Source organism: Penicillium concentricum (assembly GCF_028827145.1).
Source record: "Penicillium concentricum strain IBT 3081 chromosome Unknown utg000002l_segment0_segment0, whole genome shotgun sequence".
Classification (NCBI taxonomy): Eukaryota; Fungi; Ascomycota; class Eurotiomycetes; order Eurotiales; family Aspergillaceae; genus Penicillium; species Penicillium concentricum.
The window spans coordinates 3,389,746-3,407,784 of record NW_026622755.1 but is presented as its reverse complement, the minus strand read 5'-3'; the positions used below and the strand labels follow the sequence as shown (position 1 = coordinate 3,407,784).

Sequence of the window (18,039 nt, the reverse complement as noted above, 5' to 3'; positions counted from 1 at the left end):
AGTGACGTCCTGTACGGTGCGATATGGTCTGCCAGATCGAAGGTGGATCAGCATTCCCTTCCTATAGCTCGATATGCACGATGCGAAAGAAACCATTAAGGCGGAAATAATGACTCTCACAGTTACATAAAATACCCTTACAAATCCGGTATCACGAACAGGAGTCCTATCACAGCATGAGCCCCACGGCAGAGCTGAAGAGCTGCTTCTTGTTCCTGCAGGTTACAGTCTCCTGTGAGCGTGTTCTAGCCTGTGGTGCCCGCACGATTCACCCACAGCTACTAGATATGTTGGTTGCAAAAATCCAGAATAGGCTGGATATATGTGTCCCATCCCGGCACATCGGGGCTCTGCATCACCAATTAGCGCATGTATTAGCATGATCCCTGCAGAGTTACACACAGTATACTTGTGATCAAAAACATGATCTTCATTAGGCTCGTAGCTTTCGGCGACGGGTACATTCATCGCCTTGAGACGCTTAGCCATTGCCTGGCTTTGTGCGAGCGGAGCAGCCCTATCACCCGTGCCATGTAGGAAAGCTGTAGGCGGATACGACGTCTTCGTCTCTAGGAGCGGAGATGGTGACATAGACAGTAGAAACGCAGTCAGGGCTGCTTCATCCGCAAAGCGCTCAGCATGTAGCGAACCTAGACGTACCGACCTGACAGTAGAACCAACACGCGCAGCTATGTCAGATCGCCACTGGTGAAGCTCCGCCTGAAGTCGTATCCGACGGGTGAAGCGAACATCGGTCCCCCAGCGTCTACTCAGCACCTCCTCGGACTCAGTCTTATTCTCATCAGCCCACAGCGCATCCGTCAACATGTTGGATTCATCTCGGTCTTTTAGAAATTCCTCTAACTCAGTATCAGAGAACTCGCCAACCCATGGCGGCGCGTCTTCAGGGTTCTCGGGAACCGGCGATAGGATGGGCCACGCCGCTGCTGGATCAACTAATCCATAAACGAGAATGACAACCTTTGGCGGCGGTGTTAGATGGTGTCCTATGAGGCCAGTGAGAAGTGCGCCGCCTGAATCACCGCAGATAATCAGCTGGCTCACGTCTACCGTGTCTATGCCGAGTATGGACGGGAGATTAGCCCGACACCAACTCACGGCATCCATAGAATCTTGCAACTGCATTTCATAGCTCGCCTGTGGACCAAGTCGGAAGTTGTGTGATATTATATGGTAGCCTCGCTGGCGAAAGCCAGGTTGCATCCATGGGAGCGGCGCAAAGTGGTTTCCTGCAAACCAGCCGCCGCCGTGGGTGTAAAACACCACTGGAGCTGGCTTATCAACGGGAGGATCAGCGGGCCAGATTCGTACAGCAAGCTCTATGCCGCTTTCGGTCTTGAACGAGTGATCGGAGAAGCCTGGGGGGCAGGTGCGAGGCCCATATTCTGTGGCATCAAGTTCTGCCTGATCGTTGCTCATTGTGGGAACTTGGAAAGTTGTCCTCCTTTCAAAAAGCTGATATGTCCTGATGTTGTTGTTTAAGTTGAAAGTGAGCTTGCTTCGATGCTTTATAGGGGGAAGAGGTGCAGCCGATTTTGCCGGCCGGTTAATATGTAGTATGTCTCACCAGTAACGCCCTAATGATACACCCATCATTCTTTACCCGTATATTCGTGTACAGTATATAGCCAATATAAAGTAGCACAAGTTGCGTACATCTATTTCTACTCTTCATAATAAACCCTAACCTAGGTAGGTCTGTCTAACACACCCTACATAGTGGTCCATTTCATCTAGGTATTGTTATCGTCCACCATATTTCATCGGGTGGGGATAGAAGACATTTGGCATCTATAACCAAGAATATAAATTCACAATTTAAGAAGAATGAACTCAGTCTGTACTGCATTGTCTCCAATAGGACTCCAATAGAAGTGGAATCATAAGAAGATAATCTTCCACAGCTAATATCAGGCTTGCCCTCATGTATATATTCAATAGTCCGTTTAGCGTCAAGAACCATGACAAAGAAAGGACTAGACAAAAAGCGGATCTTATTCATGACTGCATGTGTAATCTCTCATTATGCTTTATTCAAGCATGATATATGGGTGATTGAACAACAAATCACATTTCGTGGGGGATCCTCCTATGAGTACGGGCTTTGTGTCTAGGTGGCTAGCCAGTTGGCCGGGGAGATAGGTGCTTAATAAGTGGGGGGATTCTACATTTCACCTCATTCACCAACCCAGGCCTAAATACTTTCTAACATGGCCGATCTTAGCGCATGGGCAGCTCCTCGTCTCTCCCAGCTTCTCCCGCTGGATCCAGACTCTCTTTCTCAGGTTATCGATTATGCCGTCAGCCTCTCGAGGGAGGCATGTGCGGACCACCTCAAAAACCTCCTCGGCGACTCCCCGGCCGCCCTAGAATTCATCTCCTCATTTAATGCACGCCGAGAACCCCAGCGACCGCCTCAGAATCCTCCCACACAAAGCAGAGATGCATCGAGATCAAGCGGAGGAGCCAAGAAGGGCAAAAAGAAGGCTCCGCTGCACAGTGCCGGCCCACCACGTCGACCCGACGACTACGGCGATGTAGGAGGTGGCTACAAGAAAGCCGACGAAGAAGACTATATGTCTTCTCGAAAACCAGCTCCTACTCTTGCGCCATCACCGCATGGGTCCTCCGCCTCGTCGCGCATTCCCTCCCCATTACCCGCATCATCCCCGAAGCCACCACCATCCGCGAGTGGCCCCACGATCTCAGACATGCTACCAAATGTGCGATCAAAAGTGAGCAAGTCAACACGTCAAGGTGGAGGAGGATCGTCTTCCAAGGCAAACCCAGCTCTCACAACCAACGATATATCCGACCTTACCGCCGCTATCGCCGCGCTGGAGGTATCGACGAATCCGAGTCTGGGGGAGAGACGCAGTTGCACCTGCTACGGGTCACTGCACCCAGTATTTGACCCGGCACCCAATTGCCTCAACTGCGGGAAAATTATCTGCTCACTTGAGGGTCTACAGCCGTGCTCATTCTGCGGCACACCGCTCCTCTCCGCTGAAGAAGTGCAAGGTATGATTCGGGAACTACGGGCGGAACGCGGACAAGAGAAGATGCGCGTACACAATGAAGGTGTTCATCATGAAGGGGCCCCTAGGCCTACTGGCGGGGCCGAACCTCCCAGCAACCTGGATGCCGCGAGAGCACATCGGGACAAGCTGCTCCAGTTCCAAGCGCAAAATGCGCGTCGGACCAAGGTTGTTGATGAAACAGCAGATTTCGAGACTCCGAATGTTGCCTCAACCTTGTGGATGACACCCACACAGCGAGCACTGGCACTCAAGAAGCAGCAGCGCATTCAGCGCGAGATGGACGAGAAGGCTCGTCCTGAGTGGGAGAGGAAGAAGACTGTCATGAGTCTTGATATAACGGGTGGCAAGGTCCGCCGAGTCTATCATTCCGCACCGGCAGAACCAACCCCAGAGGCCAGTGAGCCTGAACCTGTTGATGAAAGAGGTGCGGCGGACACCCCGCGAGGACAACATGCTTTCAGCCGCAACCCCCTTCTCGCAGCTGGTGGTCTTATGCGACCTGTTTGGCGTGCGCCAGAAACAAAGCAGACCGAAGCAGCGGAACCAACTGAACGAAAACAGACTTGGCGACGTGTGCAAGATGACAACGACGACAACGAGCAATGGATTTTGGATGGAGGAATACATGGACACACCACTTAAAACATAATCTTACGTGGATTTAACCGCAAGCCCCAAAGCGTGAACCTCAAAAAAGTACCATTTCGGGCCATTTTCATAATCCTGAATCAACCATATTGGGATGTAGTTTATAGGGGGTATCACCAGCTTCATTACCGATATCAGTGTAGCAAGACAACCTCACGCAGAAAAGCGTGTTTACTATGTATCCCTGTGTCTAACACATCCTTCGGTCTTGAAAAGCACGGAATCATCGGAACGGGTTTCGGATGTCTCATCACCGTCAATCGGCTAATAACGGCGGTATTATCACAATTCCCAGGATAACCCGAGCCAGTGGAGTCGATAGAGGGGACTTGCCAGATGCTACTGTATGACCGAATTGTTGAATGACGGTCCGCCGAAAATAGAACACATCCGTCTATGTTACATTCCTAAATCTGAATACAAATTTTCACTGCAAGATCTCAAGTACATATTTATTTTTCTATCTTCCCCATAAAGTGAATCCCCACAAAAGTACCAGACATGAGGCTTCCCCGCGGATGCCATATAAGTCAATAGTGGATTTAAGCATAACCAATAACAGCTGCATTGTATAAGCATTTCCAAAAACAACCGCCTATAACCGACGGGAGTCTTACAAAGCCCTTATGAAATCGGCAATTCTTAATTGGAACTCCAGTTCTATTAGGCCTATTCCGTAGTATGGGTCCGTCGTCATTGACCGCGGTTGGGTGCGGGTATCGACGGCGGAAGAGTATAGTATAAAGGAAGTTTGAGACATATGATAAGTAACAAGTAGAGCCAATCCAAGCTTATTACTTCATGATCATACAAAATGCTTATTGAATCTGTATTGGAGTGCTTTTCTCTACAGAGGGTTCTAGGAGGCTTGGTAGGGCTATTAGCAGTAGCGGTACGCATATCCCGTCCTTTTGATGCCATATCACCCATTTCCAAGTATTGTGCTCTAGAAGTAGGCTAATCTAACTCATTCCAGACCCTCGTCTACGCCCTCTACAATCGCTTCATCCATCCTCTCCGTCGTATCAACGGACCTCTCCTCGCATCTATTACACCCTGGGTCCAACTATACCATGGCCTAAAGGGTGATCGCCATCTCTGGCTACACAAGCTACACAGTCAGTATGGAACACACGTGCGTGTTGCGCCTAATTTCGTCTCTGTCAACTCTGATCGTGGATTGCACGATATCTACGGACACGGGAAACGCCTTCAGAAGGCTGATTTCTATAATGCTTTCCCTGCCATCAAGGGCGTGTATAACACGCACAACGCCATTGATAAGACCATGCATGGTCGCAAAAGGAGAGTCCTTAGCCAGGCTTTCTCGGATAATGCTCTCAGGGGCATGGAGGATGTGATGCTCCTCCATGTGCGTCAGCTGTGTTCCGTGCTGGCTGGGTATGATGGGCATTTCGAATCGCATGATCAGAAGGGTAATGTCAAGAACATGGGTAATTGGTTCAGTTACCTCTCGTACGATGTTATGGGCGAGCTATGCTTCGGCAAGAGCTTTGATATGCTTGTCTCTGAGGATATGAGATATAAAGTTGGTTTGGTGGATCGTGCTGCGAACAGGCACTATGTGGTAAGCATTTCTATTTTTTCCATCATGGGAATATTTTTCTAATTCTCCCATAGTGTGGACTGTGGATGCCCCTAGACACATGGGGTCTGGACCAGATATTCATCCGCAAGCTGACGCGCGACCGATGGAATTTCATTATGAATTCGCGCGTTGAAGCAAACGAGCGCGCCAAGGAGCGTACCCAGATTGGTCACGACGCTAAGAAGGACTTCTTCTATTACCTGTTGAACGCGAAGGATCCAGAGACCGGCAATGGACTCAGCACGCCCGAGCTTTGGGGCGAGTCGAACGTCCTCATGATTGCGGGCAGCGACACAACCTCGACTACACTGGCAGCCACACTGTTTTACCTAGTTCGGAGTCCAGAGGCACTGGCCAAGCTGTGTGCTGAAGTGCGCGGCGCCTTCAACGAAGTCGAAGAGATCGTGACCGGCAGTCAGCTCGGCGAACTGGTGTATCTCAAAGCATGCCTCGACGAGGCATTGCGTCTAGCCCCGGCCGTGCCCGGTGCGATTCCCCGCGAAGTGATGGAAGGCGGCGCCGTGGTCGATGGTGTCTTCTTACCTGCCGGCACAGACTGCGGTACACCGACATACTCGATCCATCGTCAAGAGCGATACTACCGGGAAGCAGGGACCTATATTCCGGAGCGCTGGATTGAAGACGCCACCTGCAGGGCATCTGGGATGTCTTGGCAGACAACCAAGGAGAGCATTGAAACTGCGCGACACGCATTCTGTCCATTTAGCATTGGGCCCCGTGGCTGCATTGGCAAGAGCATGGCATTTATGGAGATGCGGCTGACAGTGGCGCGGCTGGTGTTCCTCTTCGACATGTCATTGGCAGATCGTGAAGGCGAAGACGCGGGACATCTGGCGCTGACGGATCATTTCACCTCCGCGAAGAATGGGCCGAATGTTGTGTTTAGACGGAAGTAATTTAGCATTTTATTTTTAGGCAATTTCTCATTCTTAAAAGCGGTCATGTCGAAGATGTAGAATTTGAAACATAAAAAGTCGCTTAATCTCTCAACCTCTTATCCGCCCCCCAACCTCTCCTCAGGACACGGTTGCGCGTCTTGGCAACAATCCCTGACATTTTTTTAACTTATATTGGAATATTGGAACTTGAATGGATCCGATCGAAGGGTCTTCTCCATTATGACCTCGCCATTGATTGTGACGTTCGTGCAGGCAACCATTTTGAATGCCATTTCCAATGTCCTCGCGCAGCTGATTGACCAGCGAAACAACAAAGTAAGAACGGTTCATGTTCTATATTATCAAAGATGACAAAGTTAAGAAAAATTACTAGGCTCCATTCACTCTAAACACAGTGGCTCTCCTCCAATTTGTGGGGTATGGCATCTTAATCGTGCCCCCTAATTTCTACTGGCAACGCGCCCTTGAAGCGCGTTATCCAGGGTTTCCTACGCGTGCCGAATTCTCAAAAGTCTTCAGTCTTCGATCGCTGAAATCTATCTGCTCGCCTCGCTCATGGCTTTCCATCTTTTCAAGAGCTCCCCCAGAAGATTCGCTCCCTAGCCACAAGGAGAAAGAAAAGCATGTCCGATGGGCACCGCGTACGCAGCCATCCGGGCTGCGTAGCTTTGTCATGAAGTTCTTCTTTGATCAGACGGCTGCCTCGATCGTCAATCTCGTGTTATTTGTGGTTGTCATCAATCTGCTGAAGGGAGAGAGTCTTAAAAAGTCATGGGATTTAGTTGTTTTGGTAAGTTGCTGGGGAACGATATTGTCGATTACAGATATGCTGACTTCTGTAGGATTTCCGGCCTCTTATGAGTGCCCGTTTGAAGTACCGGCCTCTTGTTTCGGTCTTAATGTACACAGTCATTCCTGTAGATCGACGAGTGGTCTTTGGAAGTGCATGTGGGGTGATCTGGGGTGTCTATTTGAGCTTATATGCTGGTGTTTAGGTATTGTCTGTCAATCTGCTTCTTTGTGTTACTTCAGCGTTGTATTATCATACTTTGAAAGAATTGATGCAATAATCCGTCGGACGGTTTTATCCAGATGGCGAGCTCAAATAAATGGGATGAAATGTCCAAAGACTCGGTTTCTGCGACTTGCTGGTAGTATCAATTATTGAGTGACTGAGACATAATGTTTATCTTGAACTGATTCCAAGGTTCCCTTGGAAACGATATCTCGCTATATAACCTGGGAATGTTCTATTGCATTGGCTAACTGAGTGAACTGTGTCTGCCCGGGTGGTATTACGAAGGAGCATATGCCACTTCTACTCATGAATCCCAGATCCACATGAATGGGTGATATTCCAAAACCATCGATTTAAAGTGAGTCTGGAAGAAGATCAATCATATGTGCCAATGCAGGGGATCAGGAAACTCTCTGTGTTAGGATTATCATCTAGATTATCTTGACTATGCCAGTCATGAAAATGGCCGTCCTCGCATTAACCAGAGGGAAATCCATGTAGGTGGGCGGGTCACGGTCACCGCAGCGGAGCCTGATCCTCTGTAGAACATCCCCTGTAGAGGCTTACGGGAAGCCAAGCGAGGCTGATGCCTACATGAAAACACGTAGTACATATAGAAGTAGGTAGGATACCACAGTAGGTACCATTTATACGGCTAAGGGATAAAAAGAATACATAACCAGTGAATTCTCTACAGGGTCACTTGCAATGATCATACCGGCAATACTGCCCGGTATTCGGCACGTGGATACCGGCAGTACCCGCAGAGCCGCGCCGCCTTCGGTGTATATAAAGACCCCCCGGGGCCCCCGTCCTCTTTCCTCTTCTCTCTCCTTCCCAACTTCTCTTTGCCTCTGGCTTAGATCAAGTGTAGTAACTGTTCTTGTTAGTCTAATCACTAACAGTTTCACCACGGTGGAGCTTAACTGATTATTCCAATCTTTGCAGCTCGTGACTTGGCCCCTGTGCTTGCACACGCCTCGTTGCACAGTGTCGCGGGGCTTACACTACCCCCAGCTGACGCGACTTTTTCATCACCTATTCGGCTTGTCCGGGTACTTGGAGAAGAAGGTTTCAAGGTTCATAGGAGCGTGTCACACTGCGTAGTGTGTAGAATTTGAGTGTCCCCTTCGATCAATCTCATATTGCACCATGCACCTAGATGATTCCATAGACTCTCGGGCTTTACGAGCCCTTTGAAGCTCTATCATCAGCCTCGACGCCATCAACCTCAACACCGTCCTCGACCTCGATACCATCGTCAACCTCGATACCATCGTCAACCTCGATACCATCGTCAACCTCGATACCATCGTCAACCTCGATACCATCGTCAACCTCGATACCATCGTCAACCTCGATACCATCGTCAACCTCGGCACCATCGTCATCTCAACTTACCTTGGCCGCAATCCACGCTACGAAGTGTCTTCTTCTACTCCCAGATTTACAGATCCCAAAGCTCGCATAGCTCGCACCTCCCTTACCAACGAAACAAGCCTCGCTTCGCGACCCACTACACTCAAGTGCACCCTCGACACTCAAGATCCTCACTGACAAGCTAGCCCAACCAGCTCCCAAGAAGCCATCAATCACTGAGTAGACTCGAAAGTCTTATCACATTCTCCCATACCTTCACGCTACTCTACGACACAAACTTACGCACTAAGGAAACAGCTACCTACAGTTTAGATCTCCTAGAGTGAGACAGGCTTGTATGTATTCCAGTTGAGAAATAAAAATGAATCGATTGGAAACTTAAATCCGTAAATCCCACCGCACAAAGCAATGATATTGGACTTTTTATCCGACATTAATGTACGCACTAAGTATGATAAACAATAAAAAGGCGTGGGTACATGGCCCAGTACAGCTGCCCGTGAAGCATCTCACGAAGAAGAGAAACAAAGAAGAGAAGATAACGAAGATTAATAATGTGCACGAAAAGACTTCAGCCCGAATGAAGTTTAAACAGGGACCACCTCGACCTTCTTTCCCTTGACAGACAACCACTCAATGAAGACGGGTCCGACGAGCGACAATGCGCCCATGGCGACAGCGACATAGAATGTTTGCACGATAGCAGCATTCCAGGCAATCAGGACACGGTGCAATGCCTCACCTTTAACAAGAGTGCGAAGCATAGTAGCTCCAGCAGAGATGAGTTTCGCAGAGTCTTGGTCAGGCGCATAATGAGCCAAGTTCTGGACGAGCTGGTTCTGGAATACGTTCTGGGCGACGGAGACAAAGATAGCGCCACCGAGAGTCTGGGCGAAGATGACTATGGCCGTGCCACTAGGTATGTCTTCGGGCTTGAGGGCTGTCTGAGCGACGATCATAGGCTGCTGCATGCCCAAACCCAGACCGATACCAAAGATGGCCTGGTATCCGATCCACTTGGCGTGGCCGGAGTCTAGCTCTAGGGTTGTCAGGAGTCCTGCGCCGATGGTCATGATGACGGACGACGCGATCATGAAGGGCGTGTAGTAGCCGAATATGGTGACGAGGCCACCGGATACGATAGAGACGACCACCACTGCGATGATTACGGGCAGGTTCATGATGCCGGATTTCAAGGCGGTTGCACCCTTGATTGATTGGAACCAGATAGGGAGCTAAGAGTGTTAGGGTTTTGATTGGGATAAGTGGGAAGGGCTTGAAGTAAGTGGAGAGGACTCACATAGAATGTCAAGACGAAGAAGGCAGCGCCAAGAGCAAGACCATACCATGCCGAGCCCCAAACGTTACGATTCTTGATCAGACGCGGTGGGACGGTTGCGCGGTCCCCGGCCCAGATCTGGACGCCAATGAACATGAGACCGAGAACGCCGAAGACCACAAATAGGCCGATAATGCGTCCGCTGCCCCACGCATACCTGGTGCCGCCCCATTGCAGCGCGAGCAACAAGCTGATGATAGCGGGCAGGAAAAACAAGGAACCGATCAGGTCCAGCTCCTTGAGCTGTTCTTTCAAGGTGTTCTTTTTCAGGATGGCTTTAGGGGTTTGGAAGAAGGCCAACACGAAGAGGAAAGTCACTGCTCCGAAAGGCAAGTTAATGTAGAAACACCAACGCCAACTGAGGTGGTCGGTGAACGCGCCTCCCATACTGTCGGAAGTTAGCATAATTCGGTCATCAAGAACTATGAGCAACATACAGAGGGCCGGCTACGTTGGCAATGCCAAACATCGCGCCGATGATACCTGTGTACAGAGGCCGCTTGGCCAGGGGCACGCTCTTGCTAATGATGAGGACAGAGCCCGAGAAAAGACCAGCTGCTCCGAGTCCGGCGATGGCTCGGCCACAGATGAGTCCGACGGAGGAGGGAGTGACAGCGCAGACGAGCGAACCGATCTCGAAAATGAAGAGTGCGATGAGATAGATCCACTTGATCGAGTAGAATGTGTAGAGTTTGCCGAACATCAGGGACACGGCGCATGTTGTCAGGAGGTATGAACTTCCGTACCAGCCGACGTCTTCGAGGGAGTTGAATTGATCAGTGATCTTGGGAATTGCGGTTGCAATAATGGTGTTGTCCTGGGGATTAGTGTTAGCTGGATATAACCTAGTAAGCAAAACTGGCAGCGCATACCAATGCTACGCAGAACACGCATAGACAGAGACCAATGCTGATCAGTGTCAACTTCCATGCGTTGGGATATTCTTCCTCATCCTGTGGCGTTTGAGCATCACCGTCCTCCTTTTTCTCTTGTGTTGGCTTGTCGAATATTCCCTCGGGAGCCAACTCCTGAGTGGAGTCTCCATTCATTTCCGCGCTGTGAACAGGCGTTGGCGTGTCACGGTTCGCAAGGTCTTTCTCGGTATCAGCGTAGGGAGATGAATTTCGCAAAGGCTCATCGACTAGGGTGCTCTCTTTTTCACTGGAGGGCTTTGAAGTCTGACCAGACTGTGAAAGGGTGTCGTGATTGGCTGCCACTTCTTTGGCCTCAGTGTTGTGCTCAGCTTTGTCTCCGGGCACATCTGCCTTGGGAGACTTGGCTTTGAAGGCATCAAGGAAGCCCATAATGACAACAAAGAAACTAGGATTCAAAAAGCAAAATAAGTCACGTAATGAGAATTAATGAAAGTTAGGACGAGTAAAGAGGAAAACAGAGAGATTTAAAAAGAGAAAACAAGCCAAGATTGAGATTGAAAACAACACCAGTTCATACAGGTCTCATCAACCTTGCGGAGGAAAGGGCCAATCCAGGTGGCACCAAACCCTGCCGTATTTCAGACCATGTGGTACGTGAAACTGAAATCCTCCACCGACGTGCATATCCTGTTTGATTTTTTTGTTAGGCAATGAAGTCTAGTTCTTGACATAAGAATTAGTAGCAACTGGGAATACGGTTATGTAACTATTACTAGTCACAATAATCCGAACATCACGTCAAAATGGATGGATTTTGTTCTCATCCGATAGAATCTGAATCATAATATGCAGTTCAATGCGGGCGAAATATCGAGATTGGTTTGCCCCAGCGGGGCTTCAGGAGAATGCAAGGATTAGGGTGATCAATTATTCAATTGCTGCATGAACTAATTTGCAAGTCTTTCGGTTGTTGCTCGCCAATCAGCGTTCAGGGGGGTGCCCCCTTGCTGGAGAACTCAAAAGAGATAAACATCAACAGATGAGTACGGAGTACTCCGTACACCGCTGTTGATTAAATAATGGGGAAATGAAAACAAAATAATTTGGAGGGTTCTAGAGAGTGTTCTCCTTTTCCTGTTATATGTAAAGTACTCCGTAGGATGATCGACAGTCCCGGGCATGGATGACATTACACTAACGGAATGGGGATTAGTGCGGAAAAGAATGGGAACAACCCGGAGATCGGGGTTAAGCTTGTTCCTTAACCTGTTCATATTGTATTATTCTTCATATCATGCTCGTTATGAGAGAACCATAATAGGTATATCTTCCATTGGTATGAGCAAGTGTAGAACCCTGATAGCAGCCCCGTTTCAAAGGTCTTGTCCCAAGTATCAAAGCACCAGCATAGTCTCAGCTGATATTTACTAACACTATATGAGTGCTGAATCATATTCATCCTCATAGTACTGGGCTTTGGGGGAGGACAAATATATAGCTGTCTTAAAGCGATCGTCTGAATGATCTTTATGTTCAGAAATAGAAGCTGAGACTAAATCATGTCGATTCAGGAACTCAGCCCAGGGTGTAACATGTGCTCATACACGGCAGAATGCAATACAGATTTGGTAGTACAACATATAATATAGTATTGACATCATAGATCGTCATTGGCTATATTTTACCTACTCTTCTGGTATCTAGGAAGATAAACCGAAGGACTATACAATGTAGATATTGGGAGCGGAGATAGAATCAGGACGGAGCTTTGATGGCGGGGTTAAAGGATGCGCTGACAGGTGGCTGATGAAACTACCCGTTACCACCGAGTCATTAACTCCGGGCTTCAGCTATAACGAAGTAAGAAGCCCAAATATAAAAAGGCACCTCAACCGACCCAGAAATTTCATCTACAACACCATCAATCTACAACATCAATCCAAAACACACCACACCCAACTACACCTTCACAATGGAAGAAATCTTCAGCCCAGCCCCAGAACCCACCACCCCTCTGGGTCGGTACCGCGTCCTCTCCTCAACAGCAGGAGTCCGCGTCTCCCCCTCCAACTGGGCGCAATGTCCATCGGTGACGCCTGGAGCCAATTCATGGGCAGCATGAGCAAAGAGCAATCCTTCGCGCTACTCGACGCCTTCGTCGCCGCCGGCGGCAACTTCATCGACACAGCAAACAACTACCAAAACGAGCAATCCGAGATCTGGCTCGGCGAATGGATGACCTCCCGCCAAAACCGCGACCAAATCGTCCTAGCAACCAAATTCACAACAGACTACCGCAGCCACGCACTCGGAAAGGGTAATGCACCCAACGCTTGCGGGAACCACAAACGAAGCATGATCCTCAGCGTCCGGGACTCTCTCCGCAAACTCCAAACAGACTTCATCGACGTCCTCTACCTCCACTGGTGGGACCATACCACCTCCATCGAGGAAATCATGGACTCCCTCCACATCCTCGTCGAGCAGGGCAAGGTCATGTACCTCGGTATCTCTGATTCGCCAGCGTGGGTCGTGTCCGCGGCCAACACTTATGCGCGCGCACATGGTAAAACGCCTTTCTCGATTTACCAGGGACGGTGGAATGTGATGCGTCGCGACTTTGAGCGTGAGATTTTGCCTATGGCGCGGCATTTTGGAATGGCGCTTGCGCCGTGGGATGTGCTTGGTAGTGGACATTTCCAGACTGCGAAGCAGCTTGAGGAGCGGAAGAAGAGTGGTGAGGGACTTCGTAGTGTGATGGGTAGTGAGCAGACGGAAGAGGAGAGACTGATTTCCGAGGCGTTGGCGACTGTTGCTGCTGAGCATGGGATTGAGTCTGTTACTGCTATTGCGTTGGCTTATGTGTTGTGCAAGGCGCCGAATGTGTTTCCGCTTGTTGGAGGGCGCAAGATTGAGCATCTGCATGATAATATTCAGGCTTTGTCGATTCGGCTTACGGATAAGCAGATTGGGTTCTTGGAGGCGGCAAGTGCTTTTGATATTGGGTTCCCTGGTAACTTCATTGGGAATGATCCGAGGACCAATGGTGGCAATATGAGCCTCCTGATGGGGTCGGCTAGTCATATTGATTTTGTACAGGCACCTCGGGCGATTGGGTATGAGCCTGGTAAATAGAGGACTTTGATGTGTTTTGGAGGGATGTTAGTAGGACGGATTAAGTTGTGTTTCAGATGTATCTAATGTTAGTACGAGTGTAAATATTATGCTGGTGTTCTTACCCACCTTGGGTACATCTACTTGGAAAGTTTATTAAATAGCAATGGAATTGTGAAATAAGAAATAGACAAGAAATGAAGATGAGAATGGGCGTAAAAGCCAGTTCGATGCAATGTACTGTTATCGCATGCCGTTCCACGCCGGGAAGGCCTAAAGGAAGATATCTCTGCAACTCCAAATGAGAAATTCTGCCCCCCAATATAATGTGACATAGTGATGGGAAGGAGATGGGATGGGACGTGATAATTGCGGATGCCCGCACCTGCAGGTTGGGAACTCCTGCGGGTTGGCAAGTTGACCATCAACATCTGAATATTGATTTCAGCTGACAGTGTTGCCATGGGGTTGCATGAGCGAAAGATGAGGGAATTCGGGTTGGGTATTTGATTTCGGAGGGTAACCGATTGTGGCAGGTCTGAAATTTTGAGGAACACCAGGGAGGTCGACCAAGCCAGCTTTCAACTTCGCGGGGGATAGAGAGGAGGATGGCCGCTGTGAAGGTCGCGAAAAACGAAGAGCCCCGGCCAACAGGAATAACAAACAGTGCCATCATTTAACAAATGAAGGCAACTATAAGATACTTCAAGTCATCTAGTTCTCCTTGGGAATTTCGAGGCCGTCGTCCCGGTTAGCGACCAGCGCAATCAGAGCTGCGCCAACACCGCTGCCATCCTTGGAAATTCCAATGCGGACCTTCTTGTCGCCAGCAACTCCAACTTGGGGAACTTCGCGCAAAGCCCCGCGCAGGTGCCCTTCAAAGTTGGGGTAGAATTCAACGAGACTGCCATCGACACCGATGTCGATCATATCGTCAGTCTCAAGCTTCTTGGTGTGCACGAGAATGGCAGCCAACGGGACAGCGCTCAGGCGAGCGGCACGTCTTCCAATGGCGTGAACTATGATCTTTACAGCCTTGCACTCTTCAAGGCTGGGGTTCTCAATCTCGAGGTGATCCTTCAATGCGGTCTTCACATCCACCAGGTCCTTGCTGCTATCGGCCTCGACTGAACTCAGCAGGCTAGTGTCAAGACCCCATTGACGGAAGAGCATAGATCCTTCAGGAGTGATAACCTTGGAGTTCTTGTTGGCCTTGAACAATCCCAAGTTGGCGTCATGGTGTAGAGACAGGAGCGCACGGCGCAGGATTTCGCCCAAGAACATGCCCGAAACACGCTTCTCGAACATCTGCACACCGGGGTTGTTGCTGTCGGCATCCAGCTCATCATCGAACACAGTGGTAGGGAGCACGCTCATGTGGTTATCGAAGCTACCCCACTCAGCATTGATAATCATCTCGCCTGTGTGGTCGTCAAAGTGGGCGTCCTTCATATCCTTGAGCTTGGTAATGTTCTTGGTCTTCTCCACGTAAGCACCATTGGTACCGGTTCCGAAAATGGCACCGATGAAAGTGCCAGTCTTGCCAGGGGAGGTGTATGAGCGGGCCATAAGAGTACCGACAGTGTCGTTCACTAGAGCAGCCACGCGGACTGGCAGGTTCAAATCATCAATAGCGGACTGAAGTAGCGCGCAAACATCATGGCCAACCGCATCGGGGATGTTAAAGCCCTTGGTCCAGCGGATCAGAGTTCCGCGGTTGATACCACACTGGCGCACGGGGAAACTGAAGGTAAAGCCCAGATCGAACAGGTCCTCTTCACGGTTACCATCCTGTCGGCGGAGTTGGTGGGCCTCGAAGTGTTCGTTGTGGTGGATGCGGAGGAATGCCTCGATTTGACGGGCCAGGAATAGGAAGAGATCCTTGGATGTGCCAGAGGCCATCAATTCGCGAGGAATTAGGATCTTGGATTGGGTGAGGGAGAAAGTGGTATCGCCGTGCAAGAGGACCGAGCACACACGGAAGTTGGTGCCACCGAGATCGACTGCCAAGTACAGGCCCTATAACAAGGAGAATCAGCGCGTAATTCTCATTGTGAATAGTTCTGTCTTCATACCTTTTCTGTGCCATTTGGCACTGCAGTCACGAAAGTCGGAATTTGGCTCAAGGTGGTGCCCTCTTTGTTCAAACCCTCCTCGGACTGCCTGATATACTCGGCAACCCCACGCTGCACTTGCTCGGCGGGGTAATCAAAGTCCTGCGCAATGCGCGTGGCTTGGTCCAACAGTGAAGAAGACATGGTCAAGAAATACGAATGGCCGGGTAGAGAGTTAAGGTACCGGCTAGTGGAGAAAGGAATGGAAAGAGAGGAATAATTAAGGAAGAAAAAGGGCGGGAGACTGAAGAAATAAGGAACAGAAGGAACATCAAGGTGGGATGACGGAGCGGGCTCCATGAGGTCAATCCGGTACCTTGGCAGTACTTTTCTAGCCGTAACAATGTCCACTGTTAACGATGTACCTCCGATGTATCTTTGAGTTATGGGGAATTGCCGGGTTCACCGGAGAGAGTTACTTTATTTTATTATATTATACGCTTTTTCAAATTGATTCTTTTAACTAAGGAGAATCAATAAACATTGTTTGAAATATTCTATAGTGTTCATCGCCCGAAAGCAGCCTCTACATTCCTGATTCGTAAATTTTGATTTTCTTTTTTTTCCATGACGCCATGAACAGGGCGGTAGAAATTTTAGCATACTCAGTTGTGGGGAGGCCATGTTACTGTTATTACTGGTCAAATCATTCTGAGTGCATATTTTCCCCCGACTTCACCGGTGAGCGACACAGGATAAGACCGGGGCAGGGGACGGGAATATGTCAATGCCACGTCGGGGCGCACGGGGAATAAACCTGGTATTTCGCGCAGTATTTTCCCAGCTATGTATTCTTACATATGCCAATTCACGCACGGGGTATGTGAAAAGCATTGACATTTTATGTTGCGCTTACAATGTACAACATAGGTACATGTACATAGGATCGGGATAGATCGGCCCCGGCATAATCGGCCCCAGAGCCAAATATGGCCCGAATGGATGGAATATCCCGAGTGTGGATGTCTGGAACCCCATGGAGATGATGAGGCATGTGGCTTGTCTCTTATTAATAGTTATTCTTCTTCCAAGGTTTCATTCTTAACAAGTTCTACAATTCGCCTCCCAATTTTTCAACAAATTCCCTACTCGTCATATCCTCGCCCAGTATCTAATATCACATGTAGGAGGGTTCAATTAGCTTGTAACTAAGTAGTTCCTGCACCAACATAGTCATATTGAGGAACTCTAGCTGAAGTCCAATAGCATGGGACTCGGTCATATCTTTCTTCTCTTAATATAGCCACTTTGGCATGCCATAAATACGGTTCTTCACATTCAAAACGACGTATACGTTGCTTTATTGACAACGCTAGCAATGATACTGCGCTATCGTCACTTTGTTGTTTCGTTTGGTAAGATAAGCATTCTCGGATTCTCAGGCATGACTTCAGGCGACAATATAACAATGCAACAAGCAGAATAAGGTAAAAAAAGCGGCTTCGGTGATGATCATAGATTAGAATGATTGGTCACAGCATCAATATAGTTGTCCCGAACACGGCCCTAACAAGGCTTAGCAAGCTTATTTTATGAATAGAAATAGCACCACTGGAACCTGTTGCATCTACACAATTGAATTCCGAATAAAAAACGGATGAAAAAAGACCCATGTTTTATAGCTTGTTGAATGACGTGCAAGTAAAATTGGTAGAGTTGGCTGATGCAAAGATGGTGGGTTATTCCAAGGTCAATGGAGCAGGTGTACTATTTGACGGGGCCATCTGCTGCGAGAAAAATGGCTCACTGTGTTTACAGGTAAGCGATCAATTCTATTACGAGTGAAAGAACGACGTACAAGAATGCATTTCCTATGTTAATATCCAAAATATCAATCGTTGAGATGTTTGCTGGCCAGTACCAGGTTTGAACGGGGCGGCCATTGTGGTCATTGGTATATATCGAGGTGAGTGACAGCATTAGCACGGGAATTGCATAGCCGAATTGCATATTCATAGCT

The 18,039-nt window shown here is 48.9% G+C and overlaps 8 protein-coding genes across 8 annotated transcripts; 5 read left to right on the top strand and 3 right to left on the bottom strand.

The window, feature by feature from the left end:
- Positions 1-281: 281 nt before the first annotated feature.
- Positions 282-1,440, bottom strand: N7517_004896 (alpha/beta hydrolase; the record flags this gene model as incomplete). Its single annotated transcript, XM_056722626.1, has 2 exons — positions 282-350; positions 403-1,440. 2 exons carry the CDS (start codon positions 1,438-1,440, stop codon positions 282-284), a joined length of 1,107 nt encoding a protein of 368 aa, XP_056578876.1.
- A 791-nt stretch (positions 1,441-2,231) lies between these two features.
- Positions 2,232-3,704, top strand: N7517_004895 (C2HC5-type zinc finger protein; the record flags this gene model as incomplete). Its single annotated transcript, XM_056722625.1, has 1 exon — positions 2,232-3,704. One exon carries the CDS (start codon positions 2,232-2,234, stop codon positions 3,702-3,704), a length of 1,473 nt encoding a protein of 490 aa, XP_056578875.1.
- Positions 3,705-4,524: 820 nt separating this feature from the next.
- Positions 4,525-6,236, top strand: N7517_004894 (cytochrome P450; the record flags this gene model as incomplete). The annotated part of the gene is made up of 3 exons (XM_056722624.1): positions 4,525-4,602; positions 4,687-5,298; positions 5,352-6,236. 3 exons carry the CDS (start codon positions 4,525-4,527, stop codon positions 6,234-6,236), a joined length of 1,575 nt encoding a protein of 524 aa, XP_056578874.1.
- Positions 6,237-6,458: 222 nt separating this feature from the next.
- On the top strand, positions 6,459-7,234 carry N7517_004893 (Mpv17/PMP22 family protein; the record flags this gene model as incomplete). The annotated part of the gene is made up of 3 exons (XM_056722623.1): positions 6,459-6,554; positions 6,613-7,029; positions 7,082-7,234. 3 exons carry the CDS (start codon positions 6,459-6,461, stop codon positions 7,232-7,234), a joined length of 666 nt encoding a protein of 221 aa, XP_056578873.1.
- Positions 7,235-7,719: 485 nt separating this feature from the next.
- On the top strand, positions 7,720-8,814 carry N7517_004892 (uncharacterized protein; the record flags this gene model as incomplete). The annotated part of the gene is made up of 2 exons (XM_056722622.1): positions 7,720-7,754; positions 8,472-8,814. The coding sequence occupies 2 exons, from the start codon at positions 7,720-7,722 to the stop codon at positions 8,812-8,814; spliced, it is 378 nt and encodes a 125-aa protein (XP_056578872.1).
- A 410-nt stretch (positions 8,815-9,224) lies between these two features.
- N7517_004891 (MDR family MFS transporter) lies at positions 9,225-11,280 on the bottom strand (the record flags this gene model as incomplete). The annotated part of the gene is made up of 4 exons (XM_056722621.1): positions 9,225-9,872; positions 9,938-10,364; positions 10,414-10,793; positions 10,849-11,280. The coding sequence occupies 4 exons, from the start codon at positions 11,278-11,280 to the stop codon at positions 9,225-9,227; spliced, it is 1,887 nt and encodes a 628-aa protein (XP_056578871.1).
- Positions 11,281-12,930: 1,650 nt separating this feature from the next.
- N7517_004890 (Aryl-alcohol dehydrogenase (AAD)) lies at positions 12,931-13,986 on the top strand (the record flags this gene model as incomplete). Its single annotated transcript, XM_056722620.1, has 1 exon — positions 12,931-13,986. One exon carries the CDS (start codon positions 12,931-12,933, stop codon positions 13,984-13,986), a length of 1,056 nt encoding a protein of 351 aa, XP_056578870.1.
- Positions 13,987-14,679: 693 nt separating this feature from the next.
- glkA (glucokinase glkA) lies at positions 14,680-16,223 on the bottom strand (the record flags this gene model as incomplete). Its single annotated transcript, XM_056722619.1, has 2 exons — positions 14,680-15,984; positions 16,041-16,223. The coding sequence occupies 2 exons, from the start codon at positions 16,221-16,223 to the stop codon at positions 14,680-14,682; spliced, it is 1,488 nt and encodes a 495-aa protein (XP_056578869.1).
- Between the last annotated feature and the right edge of the window lie 1,816 nt (positions 16,224-18,039).